At 32.8% G+C, this 21,108-nt stretch overlaps 1 protein-coding gene across 1 annotated transcript in view; it reads left to right on the top strand.

Moving 5' to 3' along the window:
• Positions 1-21,108, top strand: part of Gpc5 (glypican 5) — a 1,301,425-nt gene that overhangs the window by 598,198 nt on the left and 682,119 nt on the right. Inside the window, exon 7 of the mRNA XM_015484160.2 lies at positions 12,939-13,098. Within this exon, the coding sequence (XP_015339646.1) occupies positions 12,939-13,098 (160 nt within the window). The remainder of the gene's footprint in view (positions 1-12,938; positions 13,099-21,108) is intronic.

The raw sequence follows: 21,108 nt of genomic DNA, 5'->3' as shown, positions 1-21,108 counted from the left end.
GAGCATTCCTCCACTTCCCTTTCTAGGCCCCACAGCGCCCCCACACAGCAGGAAGCAGCCGGATCTGACCAACGACGTCCCACTTCCTAAAGAAAAAAAAAGGGAGGAATGTTGGGAAAAGTATAAACAGCAGCCATACCCCAGAGAAAAAAACCCCAACATGGCGCCTAAGCACCTCTTCTTCCTACCTTCTTCTTTTCTGCAGTGGCGCGAAAAGTTCCCGCCCGTGTGAACTCTCCCGCCGGCGCCAATTTCAAATCTCGCTGGCGGGGAACCTTAGCCCCAATGAGAACTAATTCCTGGGCTCCAGAGCTGATATCTGAAAGAACTTGCCAATAAACGGGTTGCCTGCCATTTATCTAAACCCTACCATCTCCCCCTTAGTTCTATATAAGCACACTGCTTTTTGCAATAAAATTGGAATTCTCCCGGTGAAGTGTCTTTGCGTGGGGAATTCTTTCAAGAAGCACAAGAAGTGAATAACTACTGCAAAATAAAAGTTAACCTGAAGAGAAATCTATAGTAATAATCTAAACTAATCTATAGAAATAACCTCAGCTCACGAGACTGGATGAACCAAAACACAGCATAAAAAACATGCAGTAAAAACATATAACATACCTGTAGTTGGAGATGAAGAAAGATAGGTAAGAGAGAATGGGGAAATAAGCAATATTTGAAGACCAATTGGTCAAGCACTTTGTAAAACTGATAAAAGGATATAAATGCATTTTCAAGAAACTTAACAAAACCTAAGCAGCATAATACAAAGAAAACCATCACAAATCCATTGGTGAACCAAAACTAAATGAAAGTAGAGCAAGCATAAGAGAAAAAAATAATATTTAACAGAGACTGTAGAAACAAAAGAAAATTAAATGGCATTTGAACATGCTGAAGAAAAAATTATACCAATATAAAAATCTATAGTCAATGAAAATATACACAAAATTGAGGTATAGTCAAATATTTTAGATAAATAGTTCTTTAGCAAATGTTTGACAAGAAGATTGGGACTATAAAAACACTAGTGAAAGTATTACTACTAAGGAGAAATAATCCTAGATAGAAGCATGAAATTGCAGGAAGCAATGAATTTCACTGGGAAAACAGCCTTTAAATATTGCAGTAGCTTTAACAATCTGAGTGAGCTGCGTCTATTACAGAATCTATGTCTATATTTAGCACATTTCTGACGCACCAAACAATTCCAAGCACAGGTGGATTATTTGGTGACTTCTTTAAAAAATTTAAGAAATAATACAACTACTCTTACACAGCATTTTTTGGAAATAGATACACCAAAAGCCATTTTCAAGATTCTCACAGCAAGATTATTTTTATATCCAAATCCTCAAAACAGTACAAATGTCCACCAACAGGAGAACATAAAATAATCTGTTTCAGTAGAACAGTGGAATAAAATGTAACAATTAAGAAGAAAGACCTACTGTGTTTAAGTCCACATTTTTAGAAGGAAACTAGTCATGCTGGATTAGGTCCTACTCTAAAGACCTTGTCTTTACTGTAAAAGACCCTATTTCCAGATAAAGTCACATTCTGAAGTATCCAAGGTTAGTATTTCAATATATGTTTTGGGGAAAATACAATTAAACCGGAAAAAGGCATATTATTTCAATTTAAAGAATCTCAAATATTACATCTAGCAGAAAAACAAATAGGATTAAAATGAATGTCAGAGAGGCTTGCAGTAAGGCTTGAAGATATAATACCTGTTTCGAAACCAAATGTTAGAATGCCATTTAAAATATAACAATTGAAAATTTTAGAGCTATGATACGTATTTGGGAAATTTCGGTGTCCTCAATTTCTTTTTTTTTTTTTAATGAAACATTTAGTTGAAGAAAGATTAAGTGATTTGTTTAAGGTCACACATTTAAGTAGTGGGAAAATCTGACCTAAAATCCTAGTCAAATACCCACCCACCAGCTCCCCAAGCAGCTAAAGTTTCAAATATTGCACATTTTCCTCAAATAAGTTCTAGAATATTTCTAGCAAAATATTCCCTTCATTTGGCATATCTTTGTCCACAATTTTGTGGTTTAGGTAAAGAAAGGTAGGAGAATTTAATTGTAAAGGTGAAAATTGGAATGACATTTGTGAAGCTGTAATGCTTGTTACCATCTGGCATACACAGGGGTGTCATACTAAATGGGATCAGAATGAGCTCCTTTTGGAAATAAACCTTTAATAGACTGGGAAACTTTAAGGGAATCTTTCTTTTTTAATAGAGCATTTGAGAATGATCTCTGCACAGCTGGCCAATGAAGGGAATCTAGATTGGTTGCCAAAGTCAGATTTTAAATTAATTTCTATCGCTCAGAGTTCTTTTAGAAAGGCAATGGAAATTTTGGTGAATTCAATGAAAATCTTTACTAAGCAAGGAACCCTACATGATAATGTAACATGATTAAAGCCCACCTTCCTCCCTCTTTTTTTTTTCTTTTTTTCCTTATGTCCTCTTTCTTCTTCCTTTTAAAAATTTTTTCTTTATCTTTCAATGATATCAGTCTCATGGAGACTAGAAGGGCAATGGTTAAAGCACATCCATCTGAAGAACATAAATCTTGTAATCCTGTTAGAAATGTATTCTTTATACATAAAAATAACAAAAAAAGTCACAAGGTAACAACTCTAATTATGAAAAATGCTGATTTCCATATTCTATGTAGAAAGTACATGCATGATCTCTTTGTCCCTGGCAATAAGTGAAAAGCTAGTGTTGCCCATTCTTTTCCTAATGATTGGGCCAGCTGAAGCAAATTTGAGCAAATGAATTGAGGGGGAAAAAATTACTTAGCTAAGCATAGTGTTGAACACCTGTAATTCCAACAGCTCAGCAGGCTGAGGCAGGAGGATGGCAAGTTCAAAACCAGCCTCAGTAACTTAGCAAGGCCCTAAACAACTTAGTGAGACTCTGTCTCAAAGTAAAATATAAAACTGGCTGGGGATGTGGCTTAGTGGTTAAGTACTAAGGTTCAATTCCCAATACAAAAAAAAAAAAAAGGAAGAAAACCGTTTCCTTGGTACTGTATATAAAGATCAACACTATCTACATTATTGACTAGGAAAATAAAACATTCTTGGTACTATAAGTCCTGCTTTAACTTCTGTTAAGCATGGCTAGTAGACACCCAATTTCCCCAGATGATGCTGAGTTGTCTAAAAGTCACCTTCAGTCAATCCATCCATGTTTTGGAATATATTTATTTGCTATTCTCACACTCAGTAGATATTCAGTATGTTCCTCGATTTTGAAAATTAGGTTACTGAGTACTATAATTTTAGAAAGATGATATGGGACGTGTAGGCAAACGGTTAGGCATTTTCTCAGCAATAAATTTCTATACCCTTGCTTACCATGGTACCCATAATGAGGAGAGAACATTAACTGAGACAATCCAGGCCACAAGTAACTGTAAATTTGTGAAAAATATGTTAAAATATATATGTTAAAAATGAACCAATATATCTGTATTATTAACTGGTTTGATAGTTAAACATTTCCTGTGCATATGAAGATCAGGTTAAAAAGATGCAGGCTTTTGACGTGTTGAATAAAAATGACTCCTTGATAATAAAGCACTCTGTGAATAATATAAACTTATTCTGTACCTAACCAATAAAAAAGAGTGAAATTGTTTAATATCTCATTCTTGTTTAAACTGCTCTTTATTTGACCATAGACCAGCCTGGATCAGCTATTAGTTATTTGTAATGGCCCTCTCCAGGTATATTTGTGTGGTTATATATGTATGTGATTTGTGTTAATTCTGTGGATGTAGGTGAATATGCAATAATGATTTAGAGAATTAACATATTAAATTATAAGTAAAAGAGTGGCTTGAAGAACCTAATCTCACTTTTCTTTTAATTTTGGGAAGTATAATTATAATATATCATGTCCTACAGAATATAATGTTTGACCTAAGAAACTAGATTTATACATCTACTTATTTCATTAAATGTGTTGCAGTTATTTAATTTACTTCTAACCTTCATTTTTCTTCTCCCCTACTTCTCCCATTCTTCTGATGCAGACATCTTGCTTATTCACAAGATGTCTTTGTTTCCCCCGGCACCACTGTCTTTGTTTCCCCTGGCACCACTGTCATTCATCCTCTGTACCTTTCTGGCCAGCTTAACATGGGTATTGTGACAGAAGGCTCCAGAATTAACTCTAGAGTTGTCTTATGAGAAAGGTTGTTTGTTTTTCTACCAATTCACTTCAGATCTTTAGAGGATTTCATGGGGTTGTTGCACAAGAACGTTGGAGAATTGATAAAGTTGGCATGCACTCTCCTCCTTTGGCCCTACGCTTTTTTCTGAGTTCTATCTGAGGTTGTTTTCTATTTCCACTTTTATTCCTGCATTAACTCAGCTTTTATTTTCACCCTCCTGAGAAGTCTTGAATTTGGAGTAGGACACAAACTCATAATAAACTTGAACAGTTCATTTTGGAGTGATGGCTCAGAAGACGGGCTGGTTTTGTTTTGAGTTGGAGATAGGGATCAGACATAGGGGTAAGGAGACAAACAGAATTTTCTTATGGGAATAAGATTCAATAACTTTGCAGTATTACCACATAGAGAATGAATTCAGTAAGCCTTTTCTAACTTCAGTGTTCTATTTACAAAATCACAAGACTTTTATAAATTGCCAGACTGCATTGCATAAGCCAAATGCCAGCAGAGCAGTGACCTTTCAAATTACTGGTACAACAGAAGCCAAGATCAGAAAGCTCCAACTTAAAGCAAACACTGAAAAGAAATCCTACAGAAATGACTTCTGTGTCCGGTCAACTTAACATAACATGACATATTGTAAAACATGTTTGGCTTTTTTGGTAGAATAGTCTATAAGGATTTAACTGTTTTTGAAAATATAAATCTAGAGATCTGTGGTATTTGAGTTTATGGATAAAATATTTTTAAAAAAATTTTTAAAGAGCAATAGTGGGGAAGTTTGCTAAAAGAGTTGTATAAAAGATGATTTTAATAAGTTAATGAAGGAGGTGAAAATGGAGTGGAGTTGGATGGGTTTGGTTGGATGCACATCTGGAGGATTGGGGAAAGTGAAGTTATATTGCAGACAAAATAACAAGAGCATGCCATATAAAAACATGTTAGGTCTCATTTGAAATATCCTTTAGAGATAAAATTAAAAGTAGCTCATGAGGAATTTTGAATCAGTTTTTCAATTGAAAATTTTATGAGCTTCCATAGTTTTCCTGTTTCATATACATTTCTTTATGGGTTTTACTTAAAATATATGAAAATGCAAATACCAATCCATTTATGACAAAATTAGATTCATATATATGTACATATTTGAATGTGTATATATGTAGAAAATTTTTCAGTCTATATTTAAAATGTTCTTTGAAGATGTTTTATCAATGATAAAGTGAACAGTACTATTGTTTTTAGATCTTCAGTTTTCTGGTTTGCAATTTTCCCATCATTTTAATTTTTGCCTACATAGTCTCATCATTAGAATAAAATAGTAAAATTGCAGATCTTGACATATTTACATTTGAGTAGATGACTAGGATAACCTATACGATGCCTAATGCTTTCTAGACACATATTTACTTCTCATGTATCTGTGGAAATGACTATGAGAAGGGGGAAGGGGGAAATTTTTAGAGATTATCATTATGTTTGGTGTTTTAAAGCATATTCATCTACTCTGGTGTCTGGTGATTATTTTAACGTGATTAGTGTTTCTCTTTCACAGCAAACGTGTGTATGAGCTATCTATAGCCAGATTTTATCACAAGTGTTTGAAAGGCTTTTGCAGCTACGGGGTATTGCCAGACAGTTAGTATAAAGCAAATTGAGTCTATTGAGAAATTAATTCAACAGCTGAAAGTACATTTGCCTTAGAGTCATCAGATATTCTGCCCACCAAACTCATCCTCCAAGATAGCATCCCTAATGAGCTTCCTAAACCAATTAAACATAAGCAGGAAGCATCAGTCATCAAAACTGACTATTTTCAGCTAATCAGCTGCCTGCACAAACTGCATGGCATTGAGGAACAGAAGAGCCCTCTGAAGGGTGGTCATTTTATTGTTGTTGTTGTTTTTCACTCTGTCCTCACTTTGTTGGTTTCTCAATTTTATGGATGCGTTGCTATGCACAGAACCCTGTCAAGGAGCTTTATAGTGTATAAAGTGCTTTTCCATGCATTATCATTCAGTAGAATAAAATGAGTTTTAATAGGCTTAAGTGATTTGCCTAAGGCACACAATTAATGTGTGGCAGGGACTCAATCATGCCCTTTCCTCTGTTGTAATTGTTCTATAAATATGTATGTATTGATTGACTTTCTATGACAGGCCATAGGCTGAGATTGTAAAATGCCATCATTTTATGTTTTGTTGAGGCAGATTCAAATGACAGAGCCAAGGCAGAGTGGGATTGTAGATAGGGATTTTTATTCCCACATGGGTTTCCTCCTTTCACAGTATCAGTTTCTACTGGTAATAATGGTAACAATGATCAAGTTAAATAACTATCACTGATCACATACAATGTGCCAACACTTTACATAATATAACCCAAATAATACTCATAAAGCTTTCCAAAGAGACATTCTTATCACACTTTACAGATACAGACTCTATAGGCCCAGAGACATAATGTCAAATTTATTGGGGATTTTAAGTTTTAAAAATTCTCATATTATATGACTGTATGGAACATCTATCTACTCATATATGTGGTTAAAATTAGGAGATTTGTTATAGTATATTGCACGAATGTGTGGTCATAAATTGAGATATTTTCATGTGTTGCTCATAGATTTTGGTTTCATTACCATTCTGAACTCATTTTATTTCTTTATGTTCCTTTAAATGTGTACACAGGGAAATCCTTTTGTTTTACTAAATTATCATTTGGGGAGTCTCCTCCTTGATAGAAATATGCTTACTTCTCAAGATTAGTTGAGAGTAGGATATCAAATTGTACTTGTGTCTGGGGGTGGAACCAAGGAAGCAGAGGGTGGCTATGTGTCTGGAGTGGGAGGGGAATGAAGATAACAGATCCCTTCTGTAGGAATAAGGCAGGAGTTCATTACCAGGTGATCCAAATCGTAAAGCTAAACTTTCCCCCCTACTCTAGAAGACAGACCTTTTGCATTAATCAACCTTTAACAATATGTCCATATTTATTATGAAACAATTATATATGTTTATTTTGAAAGATCCCTTTCCTTTTTAGTTTATAGCAATTAGATGCAAACACAAATATATCTAATATATCTTGGCATGATTCATGATTCTTCAATGACAATTTTTTTGTTGTTGTTTAAACAATTTCTTAGAAGTCTCCAGGTTCTCCGAAATAAGATTGTTTTAAATAATTCTTATTAAGATTATAAAGAAACATAATTAGTAATAACACAAAAGTAAGCCTTCAAGCTATTTCTTCTTTTTTTCCTGCTTTTCAGATTATATAATTCATTTTAATTTTATCTTGTTGCATATTCATGAATATCATCTTTGAAATAAAGTATACATTGAGCATTTTTTTAAAAACAAAAAACACTGTATTCTCTTTTGATATAGATGTTTAGCTTCCAAAATACCTGTTACACAGTACATGCTCAAAAAAAAGTTAATGAATTAATATGTGAATCAATCAATCTGGCAGTCAAAAAGTACCAATTCAAAGTTATTCCAGAATATCATAGCCTTGAATGTCTTCAGTAAAAGTGAAAGCTCTTTAATAAATTGGATATAGAGATATTAAAGACAGGGTTAGCTTAATTATTTTTAAACTTTAAATCAATCAATATATACACATTTAACATTTATCTTGTAATAAGCACTCTCTTCATAATGGGGACTGGTATAGAGAAATCTAAATCCTGGTCTGCAAAGAGCCACAGCCAAGTAATATGATGCATGGCATTTTTGGTTGAAAGGTGATGCCAGCAAGCCATTGAGATGATATGATTATGTTAAGATTTGTATTCATATGGATATTGGACTCCTGCTGTTCACCTCGGCCTGCTACAGGACTCCTGGAGAGTTCCCATTGGTTGGGGAAGTGCGGTAGGAGGGAATTCCCGAGGAGGGAGTTCCTGTTGGGACCCGGGAGAAGCCGCGTGGGTGGTCGGCAATCTTCCCGGGAGTGTACAGGGCATTGGCGGCAGTTTCAAAAATAAAGTTTGTTCCTGCTTGAGTGGCTCGTGATTTTGTGCCCAGCCAGACTGCGGCACTGGTCTAATCTCTGAGAAACTTACCATTAATCAAGAAGGTGATATATGTTCAAGAAAACGGATTAAGTGCCAGCAAATGGCATAGAGTTTAAAAGATCACAGATATACAAATGGAATAGAAAAAGATATATTTGAGTTTGAACTTGAATGTTAGATATAATATGATGAGTTGAAAGGAAAGTGTGTATTCCTTGTGTGGCAAAACAGGAGTTGAAAGTGAGGGTACAATAAAACAAGCATGAACAAAATTATAAAGTCACATGATTTCTGTGAGAATGATTGACTGCTCTGTAACAAAATTTGGGTGCTGAGGAGCTGTGTTTAAATACAATTTTTAAAAAAGAGAAGCAATATATCAATGGCACCTTGACTGCCAAGTCACCTTTGGACATGTTTTCTTGGACTCATTTCTAAAGTATATCAGCATGTGCTAAGTGAGGGGAGATGGGAAATTTGCTTATGTAAATTTGGAAAATGTGAGGTAAATCCTAATTAGACAAGTTTGCTTCCTGTGATATTTCTCATGAGCTTTCAGAACCAAAAAGGGGAAATCATGTGCATTTCCCCAAAATTTTACCACTGTTTTCTTTACCCATTTATTCCCTCTTCTAGGTACATGTTATAAGTGCTTTTTGACAGTAGAGTGTCTCAAAGAGCATTAAGAATCAGAAATGATATGGTAAAAGTATTGATTTGGGGATGATAAAAATATATGGTGGTGTTGGGTAAGAGAGACTAATGACCCCAGCAGTATGGGATAATCAGAAGATATGTTTGAAATGCCAAGTGAATGGTGGAGATTAATAATGTTGCTGGAAGATAGAAAGTAGGAGAGTTCATCTTTACTTCTAATCACAGCTTAGAGGTGAAGTAAGCAGTACATGGAATGTGAGTTAAAACCAGAGTGTAATGTATATACAGGTGGAGGCACAATCTGTTAATCTGTTAGGATGAGCTCCCTGAAAGAGCTGAAACACATTTATTAAAAACTCTTATTTATTTATTTATTTACTTATTTATTTATTTTGAAGTAATGGGGGAGAAAGGTGAACAAAAGAAGAAATTTGGATAGTATAGTCCGAGAGACAGAGAGAGAGAGAGAGAGAGAGAGAGAGAGAGACAGAGAAAGAAAGAGAGAGAGAGAGAGAGAGAGAGAGAGAGGGAAAGAGAGAGAGAGAGAAAGAATATGAATATGAGCAAAGTTCTTATTGTGAAAAGCCCCTTGGTTTTTTTGACTGGAAATTCACTAATATTTTTGTAAACTTTAAAAATTTTGAGAATGAAGATGAACATTTGCTGACAGGTAGTAACTGAGAAGTGAGAAAATGAATGAGAAGGGGTAAATGTTGACCCTATCAGAGGGAGAGGGTCTTATTGGAGACCTAGAGTCATGGATCAAATGGGAACCTGGATATATTTGGATCAGTTGATTACAGGAAACAGCAATTATACCCCTTACTCAGAGACACGAAAATCAGTGAGAAGGATTATGAAAAGGCAGAGAAAATGAAAACTGATGCAAAGGTGAAACCTGATAGCATGATTCCAAGGGTACATCTTCTTGATAAGGTGGTGTCTTATGAAAATTTTCACCTCTTGTTCTGAAGAATGTGGTAAAGAATCAGAAGATATCAGACAAAATTTCCAAGAAGTAAGTGTGTCCCAATCAGGGATTGGAGAGTATATTATTTTATTCTTGCTACATAGCAAATGACCACATATTTAGAAGCTCAAGACAACTTCCATTTTTTAGTGCATAGCTTTATTGATCAGAAGTCTGAGTTGGCTCATTGCTCAGAACTTGACAAGGCCAAACTCAAGTTTTCAGCCACAATTTGGAGGTTCTGAAAAGAAATCCACTTCTAGGATTAAGTAGGCAGTAGAGAGAACACAGTTATAGGGCTGAGGGCCTCATTTCCTTGCTGTTGGCATGGCAGATCACTCCACTTTCAGCTGCTAAAGGACACTAGAAGTCCAATTCCTTGCCACAGGAACCTTAATAGGCTCCCACAGCATCCTAACATATACCAACAAATAGTTTCCTTGCATTCAATGTCCCTGACCTTCCATACTTCAAATGTTTTTTGACTCTGGTGATAGCCAGAGAAATCTTCACCTTTTAAAGAACTCATGTGATTATATGAATCCATCCCTGAGAAATCTTATTTATGGTACAAGACCAACTGATTACTGACATTAATAACATTTGAAACATTTCTTTGGATATGTAAGGTAGTAGGCATGAAAGTGACATCATATGTTCAGTCCCAAGGATTAGAGTAGGAAGTCTTGGGGTCAGTTTTACAATTGTGCTCAGCACAGATAGTTTGAGTTGAAATATAGTTGTATACAGTCCTAAATCTTAAAAGTTTGAGGTCCTTAAGTATTTCCTACAATTTCACTCTAGAGAAATATAGATAACATAATAAATGCTTTTTTAAAAAGTTCCCCATTATTTTGTATCAGTCACTACAAATAAGTGAATAATTCTCTGACAATGAATATATTCAAACATTTTCAAATGAATCTTATTTCCTAATATAGTAACTTTTGTTTTATATGGACAATTTTTCAGTTTGAATTTTTTATTTTAAATTCGTTGGGTTGTGGCCTTGTGATTTATACATTGTTTATATTGTTAAGGAGATTTCATCAGGATTCTGGTAAAGATCCCAGTAAAAATACTAGCAGAAATCTTAGGGAAATATGGTTGATATGGAAAATGTTAGAAAAAGATGTCAGGGTCAGAAAGGGAGCAGGACCCTACCAGAGAAGTTGGCTTTTGTTATACTTGTCAGATAATACTTTAAAAAATATAATGTGAGTTGTGTAATTGGATTCTTTATCAAATAATTCTTTCAAGTAATGTGTTCTGGGTGTTCAAATAATATTGTAATAGACTATATGATAAAGTAGATAATAATAACCAACATGAATTATTTTTAATGTGCTGACACACTAAGTATTTGCAAAGTGCTTTACATAAGTTTTTCTCACACTATGAATGTGGCATACATAAATTCATGTCCTTACTTTAGATATAAGTAAATTGAATTTTTAATTAAGTTATCCCAATCCAATGTGTCTTGGTTAGCGTATGTCAGAATCAGGATTCATATGTAAGTAGGTTGGACCTCAGAGTCCAATCCCTTTGTGAATATACTAAATGCATGATGAATGGCATGATAAATGGTGTAAAATAAAACCATTTGTACTTACACTTCTTTTTCAGATTTTAATTTTTATATGGTTTGTTGCATATTTATGTTTCCCCATTGCCATGGACCTGCCCTTCTTTTCTAGGAAATAGAATACATATACATCAGCACATTAAACATAGTAAAGAAGGTTTCTTAGATGTAATTTACTAAATTCATTTGATGTTGAAAGAAATCTTCTTTTAAATTTAACACATCTTACATAATTTTTTAAAAGTTTTGGAAAAAGTAAGAATTTAAACCAATTGTTTTGCATACCTTTAGAAAAACTAAATCTTAAAAACTGTAATAATTTAGAATTCATGACTTTTTTAATTTTGAAGTTTATGATTGTCAAAGTCCAGTTGATAAATATAAGTATTCTTTAAATGTTAAACATATTCATTTTAGATATGCTGAAGCTATTTCACTATTCTTCAACATGAAATATTTAATGTGGGTTGTGTAATTAGTATTTACAAATTGATACTGTTTTTTTGGAAAATCACAGAAGTCACATCCTAAATCTTTCATGAAGTATCGTGAGAATCTAAATGTCCATTAAGTGGGCAGCAGAGGTATATATCATTCATAATATAGCACTTCCCTCTTGGACATATACTGGTTTATGTGTTCCCCAAAACTACCTTAGAGTAGAAAATGTCACATATTGGATTATTTTACTCAGTTTTAGCTTTAAGTGAAATATTCTATTATTTATAACATCACCTTTGTGAAAAGGAGTTCAGACACTTCCAATATTATTTAAAAATATTACCAGCACTCCTATGCTGCAGAGGAGAATGGCTATTCTATCTATTTTACTTATAAAGGTAAATGAAATCCTTAAGAACTGAGAAGTTAACTAAAATTCTTAAATACCTTGTAGAAATTGAAAACACTACCTGAATCTTTTGACCCAAATTCATTTCTGGGCCATAGACATTGGGCCTTATTTTTTATGTGAGAAAGTTTAAATAGAGATATTAATGCTTGTGTTCAAAATTTCGAATTCTTTAGATGAAATTATTTTCTAGAAAGATAATATTCTAACATTTGAGAAATTTTGGATAGTACAAAACTGTACACTATTACCAGCAATCACACTACAAGGGTGGTTGTGTCGTTTTGCAGTTTGCTTTACCATGCTTAAGCATTATTTTTTCAACAGCAAAAGATCCTCTGCCAAACTACCCATAAGCAAAAAAAAAAAAAAAAAAAAAACTTGTTTTATTTGTTTCCTAAAGCATTATCCAAAGACTTATCACAAAGTTAGTAGGCAGAGTATAGCTCTTTATGAATGTAAGTTTTTGCCCATTATTATGAATTCAGTTGTTTTAATATTTTGAAGATTTGACTTAGTAAGGTATCTATACCAAAATGGTGGATCCCTATAAGAATGGTTGTTATTTCTACCTAAGTTTAAGAATTGTGTTCTTAGAAGATTTGAATTTGCTAATAATAAATATTTTTGGTGTCTGCATTTAGTTGTTACAGGGTAGGTCACCCAAACCCAACAAGTGGGAGCTTATTCAGCTGGGCAGTGGTGGTGGCATGGTGGAGCAAGTCAGTGGAGACTGTGATGATGAGGATGGTTGCGGAGGATCGGGGAGTGGAGAAGTGAAGAGAACACTGAAAATCACCAACTGTAAGTGGATGATTACAGTACTGATTTTAAAGAATTGGTTCTGAAATATAATTAAGAACATTCATTATGATGATCATAAAAATATATATAATATGTATATATATAATATATACATAATAATAATAATGGCAAGTAATTCAGAAGCAGACAACAATAATTATAAATGAAAATGAGCTTTATTTGTAGTTATTTAGGACATGTATTCTTGGGGATTTTGTGTGTTTTTAACTAATGGCTTCAAATGGAAATTATATTTATCCATAAAAAACAATGAGTGATTATTAGTTCTGAGAATTAAAAATTTTAAAGTGGAATAGTTCTTAGACCATAATGGATATTAAATGCATATTGATAAGTAATGTGAAACCAGCATTGGTAAGTGCTGTACAATAATCAAATTGTGCATTTTTAGAGTGTTATTATGCTCGTATGTACAGGTTTTTTTCACTATTAGGTTTTCATTATAAACAAAATACAAATAAATTGGTAAACATATGGTTAGTTCTATTTAAAAACAACTTGGATTTAACTCTTTTGCACTTTTCCAAAAATCTCACCAAGTGAGATCACTTTGTTTAATTGCATGAATTTAAAGCCATTTCTGGTATCGCTAGACAGGTTACTACCACAGAAAAATATAACTCTTGAGTAACAAAAAGGAAAATAAGAAAGGAAAAGAAAAACAACCAAATGGATTTCTCTTTCTGATCTTCACATAAAAGAAGAAGAATATAGGCTCTATGCCTTCCATTGTTATGTGCCTACAAAAGCTCTTATGAACAAGACAACCAGAGTGACCACCTGAGAAATAAATGTCAAGGTACCCAGAGCAGCTGGCTTTCAACCATTCATTTAACTCTGATTCTACTAAATATGAAGCTAAAGCCATCTGATGGGCACATACTGCCCCACTTGGAGGTTGGCACGGAACCCTCCAAATCACACAGAGGTGCTTTGCACCTGTTTAGACATGTTCTATGGTGAAAGAAAACTTGGTTCACTTTTCAGTTCTATTGTAGGGAATTAAGAACACTACAAATGCTTCATGCATCCATTCTTCATTCTTCTACAATGTAGTTTTATAAGCCAAATATATTGGTTAAAGAAATGGAAACCAAATAGAGATGTAAAATTAAAATACAATTAATGTAAAGGTATTTTATTTGACATAATAGTTTTATTTACCATACAAGGTAAATAAATAGGAGTTAGTGTACTTGAGCAAGATTTGAACAAAAGACCATGAAGTGCTTACTGCAAATCAAGTATCTATATTTATATGTAGAGATAAGGATATGTCTTCTTGTAATTGGTGTTAACACAATTAGTCACAGTCCTTTCATATTTTTTAAGAAAAAAAAGCAAGGAAAATATAAGATTTGCTCTAGGAAAAAATCATTTTTGCTTAAAGTTAATATGTTCTCCACTGTATTTAGGAATTTTGACACTTATCTATTAGGGTTATATTTAATTCAATAATATTTTATTCTCATATTTCTAGAATATTTACATACATTATAATCTTATTGTTATTTAAATGCTAGCAGGACTTTATGACATCAAAATTATTACAAGAAAAAGAGTACAGGTTAAAATTTCATCTATAATGTGTGTGTGTGTGTGTGTGTGTGTGTGTATGCACGCTTGTGCGGAGTTTGTATCTGTATGGGGTTTTTCACTTTCTGAAGTTACTTATAAGCTCAAGGACTTGTTATAAATAACTTTTTTTGGTTTGTTTCATAAGAGAAAAAGAGTGAAGGATATTCAGCTAACGTTTTCTCAAGAAACTATACTTGTCAAGATGGCAAGAATTTTTTTTTTAACTTCCAAAATCCTAGTTTCAATTACTGTTGAAATGGACAGGTATGATAAAGCAACTACCCATCAGAATTGGGGAGATTAAGATACAGATGATTTTCAGCAACTCCAGGCAAACATCCTTTCAAAATCCACATCTGCTTGCTCTAAGTGGGTTACCCATTATGTTTCTAAGAGCTTATAACTGTTGCTTTTCAATTTTTAATAAGTGGCTAGGAAACCACTGTAGATAGCATGCTGAAATAAAGAAGGATAAGAAAGCTACCAAAATGTAGGTCCCATTTCTATTTTTATAAAAGACTGTAATATTTTTCCTGTTTGGGCTGGTAGGATACATTGGTAAAGCAAGTAAAGATGTCATTTCAGATGTTCTTAATATCTTACAGACATTGTACTCCATAAAGTTTACCAAGTGTTACATGGTTTAAGAAGTTAGAATGTGCCATTATTTCTTCCTTATACTTATGTTTATTTTTTATAAAATGTAATATAAATATAAGTTCATTTTTTACCTCAAAAAGTCTTATTAGGAATAACATCTGATTAGGAATTAAAAGAAACAAAATTCTGATATGAAATTATGACTTACCTATCAGGGTTATATTCAATTCCATGATCTTTTATTTTCATCATATCTAGAATATTTACATGCACTATAATTTCATTGTCAGACTTTATATATCTGATTAGGAATTAAGTCTGATTTTATATAAATATATATATATATATACACATATATATATAAACACAAATAGATATGCATGTACATATAGTTATATATATATATATATATATATATATATATATATATATATATATAAAAATATATTTATTTTTTTAGTTATAGGTGGACACAATATCTTTATTTTATTTTATGTGGTGCTAAGGATTGAACCCAGTGACTCATGCAGGCTAGGTGAACACCGTAACTCTGAGCCACAGCCCAAGCCCAGTTTTTAAAGGAATAATACTACTATTGTGTCCTATAAATTCAATGACTCTGCTCCATTTATGCTAATATACAAGTTGATAAATATTTTCCTAATTACTCTTGAACTGATTTTTATGTTTCTGTTCATGTTTTTTTTCATGCAACACAGGGGTCTATAAACTCAGTGTAGTCTTTATTTTGGCAAAGTTTTACCACTAAAATATTTATGCAACTTTTAGGTGTCATTTTATTTTCGTTAATTATTTAACATTTTTTTGAAAATATAAAAACTATCTGCACTTGTAATCCTACCTGTAGGCTATTATAAAGTATGAATTAATATGTTTCTTATAGAAATAAGCCACCTATACTATGTAGTTTTCATTGTTAGGAAATGTAAAAATATTTTCCTATTTCAGTAAAGTGGCTTAAAATCTCAGTATTTAGGAAATGTTTTCTATGTTTTATAATATTTAATTTGCTCTTTACATAGATATGGATCTTTAATTAATACCCTGAAATTTCAGGATTGGCATGACTCTGAACCTTCACTTTGCTCCCTGGCCAACATACCTGATATCTGCCACTGTAGCTACTTCATGTAGGTTGTAAACACCAATGGAAAAAATAAGTTCTCTTCTTTTAGGAATGCAGAACAAACCAAATATCATTAAAATCAATACCTCTTTAACAGTGTAACTACTATTCTAATGCCTCTAAATTCCGATAACTTCAAATGTGGAAAAAATCAAACCAGAGTGCTACTAAAGATCGAATATAGTTAAAATATACCACATATGATTTTGAACATCTGTGGTAGCATTTCCAACAATTCTTATGTGATATTATGATTTAAATTGTAATACCTTTGCTGTAAAACCATATATCACCCATGAGTAATATTTTTTTGCAAATTTATTTTAATAAGGTGGTTCATAGAAATAATCTCAGGTGAAATGAGGTCATAAATTCATTCAGATGCCAGATGCTAAAAAAGCTTATTTTAAGTCTTCAAATTATTTTACATAACTAATTTCTATCTGTATATTCATCATTATTTTTTTACAATTTTTTTTAAACTTTATTGTTTATTTATTATTTGTATGTGGTGCTGAGGATCGAACCCAGGGCCTTGCACGTGCGAGGTGAGCGCTCTACCGCTGAACCACAGCCCCAGCCCCTTCATCATTATTTTTATATGATATTGTATGTGGTGTAATTTAGCAGTTTTTTTTTAAAGTTTTACTTCCACTGAAAGTCCTATAAATGACATCAAAGTTTGCTCAGTGTGTGCCATTGATGTTTTCCCTTGTGGTGGCATCAGAGTCCCTGCAGGGCAGTCATAATATGAGTTCACATAGACAAGGGCATTCAGAGTACCAGAGCAGCATTCTGACCCCTTGGCCCTGTGCAGTGGTCTCCTACCTATCCATCCAAGATCTTTCTTTAGAAGGACTGTGGATCTTCATGCTCTCTTCTTATGTCCTATGCTGAGGTTTTCCTCCTATTCCTCATCATCCCAAACACTAAATATTTGAACAACCTAGAATTCAGTTCTCAGGCTTTTTATTAGCTTGCTTTACAATTGTCCCTTGTTCCACAGACTTCTTACTCAGTCATAATAACAATAATAATAAGATTCCCTGCCATTCATAGTACTATCCAGTTCATAAGCATTTACCAAGGTGACATTTCAGGAAGTAGAATTACTGAGCCAAAGTATTCAACTTAAATAAGATTGATTTAGAAATAGTAGGATAATACATTGGAATATTAAATTGCTAAATCTTGAAATAATTCTTGGTAGATATTCTATAATGTAAAATAAGTTGGGCTATTATTTATATTGTGCTCTGCATTCTCACTTAGCAACCTCATATTAGCCTTTAGCAAATGAGTCTATATCCTGGTACTAAGAATGACCTTGGTAGGAAATATTGTATTCAATATCTTTTCCATGTGCACAGTAAAGTAAAAATAACCCTTTGTTAACTATTAAAGAATAAAGGATGCTGATTTATTTGTAATGCAGGATTATAGAGTGAGTGAAAAAATCTCAGGTTTCTTACACTTATTTTACCAAAAATCACCTTTTCCTCAAAATCTCAGCTAGGCATGTAGGTTTGGGAGAGCTAAAAAATATGACTTTATTTTTCTTTCCAGAAATACTAAACTATACATTTGTATACATTGAGCTTATTATGTGTTTACTTTATCCATTCATACAAACATAAATCATATTTATAGGGTTATTTAGATTAAAATTGTTGTGGCATATTGAAAATAATCTTGAATAATGGCTGTGCACATTGGTCTACATTTTACAAGTGTCTCATACTGAAGGATCAGATAGAACTCTGAATGATAAAAACCACAGAAATATTCACAAAGACATACTTCTTGATCTTGATCTTGTTCAATGTTCAAAATTGTAAATACTTTGATTTTTACTAACTAGGGAAACTTCTACGATACTGATGAAAATTATACCAGAGAAAAATGAAATGTATATCTAAGATAAATTGCATTTTAATTAACATGTGATCACTATGAATATAATATTCTGATTATACATTTCCATTTTGATTTATAAATAATTGACACTTGTCTTAGCTGTTTGCTATTTTTTTAAACATGATTGTGTGTAATGGAATATGGGTATCTAATGAATCACGTAAAAATCATCTTTAATTCTATTGAAAAGTTATATATTGCATTCACAGATTTAAGAAATAGAATTGAAATAAAGGCATTTGTCCTTGAATGCCTTAGTGATGATTTTCATTGCATTGACTTATACTGATGTTGAATCACTGAGGTGAAAAGGGAAAACTTATTAATTAAAATTTAAAGAAGCCTCCTACCTTGCGTCCCAGATCAACTAGCAATTCTGCAGTGTCTCATAACTAAATCTGTATCACACCAGAAGACATAAAATAATGTTATAATCTTTTTTGAACAGCATAGTGCTATGTTGATATGACCAACAAAAGAAATAAAAAATTAAAATCCCAAGAAAATATCAGATACATTTTATCATGATTTGACTGTCATGATAGCTGTCAACAAAAATCATAAACAAACCCATATATCATTCCATTGAAAATAAATAGTACAGATATTGAAATTGTAATATTCTCTCTTAGGATTAATTAATAAAAGTATACCATCTAGGAAAGTTTTAGTATACCTTCAGCTCTTTAACGACTTCTTTATCTCTATGTAGAAAGAGTGATTTTCATATAGATTTTCATATAGTGATTTTCATATATCTCTGGTCCCAGAGCTTCTCAAAACTTCTTATATATACAAGTTATTTGGGTGTCCCATTACAAAGTAAAGCAGGACGGAGTTAGGACATTTCTTATGATCAGATGATGCTGTTGCTTGTAGTCCAAGTAATGCATTATAAGGAGCAAAAATTTATATCTTTATTTACTACAGTTCTTCTCTATTTATATCTCCAAAATATGTCTCTAGTAAAAAAAAAACTTTTAAAGATTCTAGCTATAATTTTACATTATTATTGCAAAAGAGCATCATATGAATGAGAACATTAGGAAACAGTACAACTGAGCCAATAATGGTGGCTTGTCCTATATGAATTTTGAAGTCCACCTCAGTTTTATTTTTGAGCCGTACATTTACTTCCTAACACTGAAAGAGAGCTATTTTCATCTTTCCTTGGGATAGGAAGTCCTCAGGTTACCCTTGCTTCCATTTTGAATCAGTACCTCTGGTTTCTCAGCAGAAATGCTTCCCATTTATCACCTCCTCCAGGTTGTGATGAACACTGAAGAAATAACTTTCACAATCCCCTATATCACATTAAATGCCAGCGGAGATAAATCAAAAGTTTTATGTGTACTCAAGGAAAGGAGAGCGACTATCCAAATGGGGAAGTCATAAAATACTTTGTGAAGGAGAGAGACAAAGGGCAATCTGGAAACAGACAAACAGATTGTGACTGCAATATTTATGAGGAAGTGGCACATGAGAGGGTGGACTTATGATTTGATTTCAGGAACTGATGATGGAAAGGAGAAGGCATCCTGGGAAAAGCAAGTATCATTATTATCTCAGGATTCTTCTAGTGCCTTCCTTAGGAAGGTCTTTTGGAAAAACGATGCACAAGTCCTTTCAAGGTGAGAGGGTGCATGCCCTTTATATTTGAAAGTCAATTTTGGTGGCACAAGATGTTGGTTTTCATTTTCTTTCCTTGCATTTGTAAGTGAGGTTTCTCTGCTTTGGCATTACTTCTAGGTTGCCATATATTTTTAAATGAGTTTCTATTTTTTTTTTTAATTTGGGGGATCTCTAACTTCTTTTCTGAGTTTTTCTAATTCTGATTTATATTGTTATTTGCTGTTGTATTCTTTACTGACTTTTAGCTCACTTGGAAATTGTATTTTTTCGAATATACTTTTCTGGTGTACTTTTCATTGTTTGTAGGAATTATCACAGAATATGCTGATTCCTTAAGATTACTTTTTGTGGTATTTTATCTTGATGGTTTTCTGCTCGTTATTTTTGTGTTAATTTAAATTTTCCATTTTTTATTATTTGTTTTAATTAGTTATACGTGACAGTAGAATGCACTTATATACTTTGATGTATTATACATAGATGGGATATAATTTCTCCTTTTTTTGAGTACACATATTGTAGAGTCACATTGGTCATACAGTCACATACATACATACAATAATAATGTCTGTTTCATTCTACTATTAAGATTTGACTCATAGATTTTCTAAAGTTCTGATATTTTCAACGAATATTAAAAGAAAATGTAATGATTCGATTTTTGAGATGACCTGTCTCTCATCCCTACATTTATCCATATCTTCTCTTTCTAGCTCTTTGCTATCCTTGTCCCATTGTTCTTAATTATAAATCCAGAAGTTTATCTTCAATTGTGGACTCCTCTTGCCCTAAAATTGTATAAAAATCTTGCCAATTTTTGTTTCAAGAGATTATTGGGCTTCAGAGATCTAGCCCTCTTAGCCTTACTTATTGTGTTTAATTCTTCAACTTATGCTTTATACACATGATAGAAGTATGCAGATTGTATGTCCTTGCTCATTTCTGTTTCCAGCATCATGAGAATAATTCTTCACTAACATTTGCTTAAAATGACATCATTTGTTGTTAGTTTTGCAATCAAATTATCCTTTCTATTTCATGTAAGGATTTGGGGGTGTCCACAACCTATGTTGTCACCATCATTGTTACAAATGATGTGACAGTAATAGATGATA

This window comes from Marmota marmota, unplaced genomic scaffold (assembly GCF_001458135.2).
Source record: "Marmota marmota marmota unplaced genomic scaffold, marMar, whole genome shotgun sequence".
Taxonomy (NCBI): domain Eukaryota; kingdom Metazoa; phylum Chordata; class Mammalia; order Rodentia; family Sciuridae; genus Marmota; species Marmota marmota.
The sequence above is the reverse complement of the archived record's forward strand: the minus strand, read 5'-3'. Positions and strand labels throughout refer to the sequence as shown.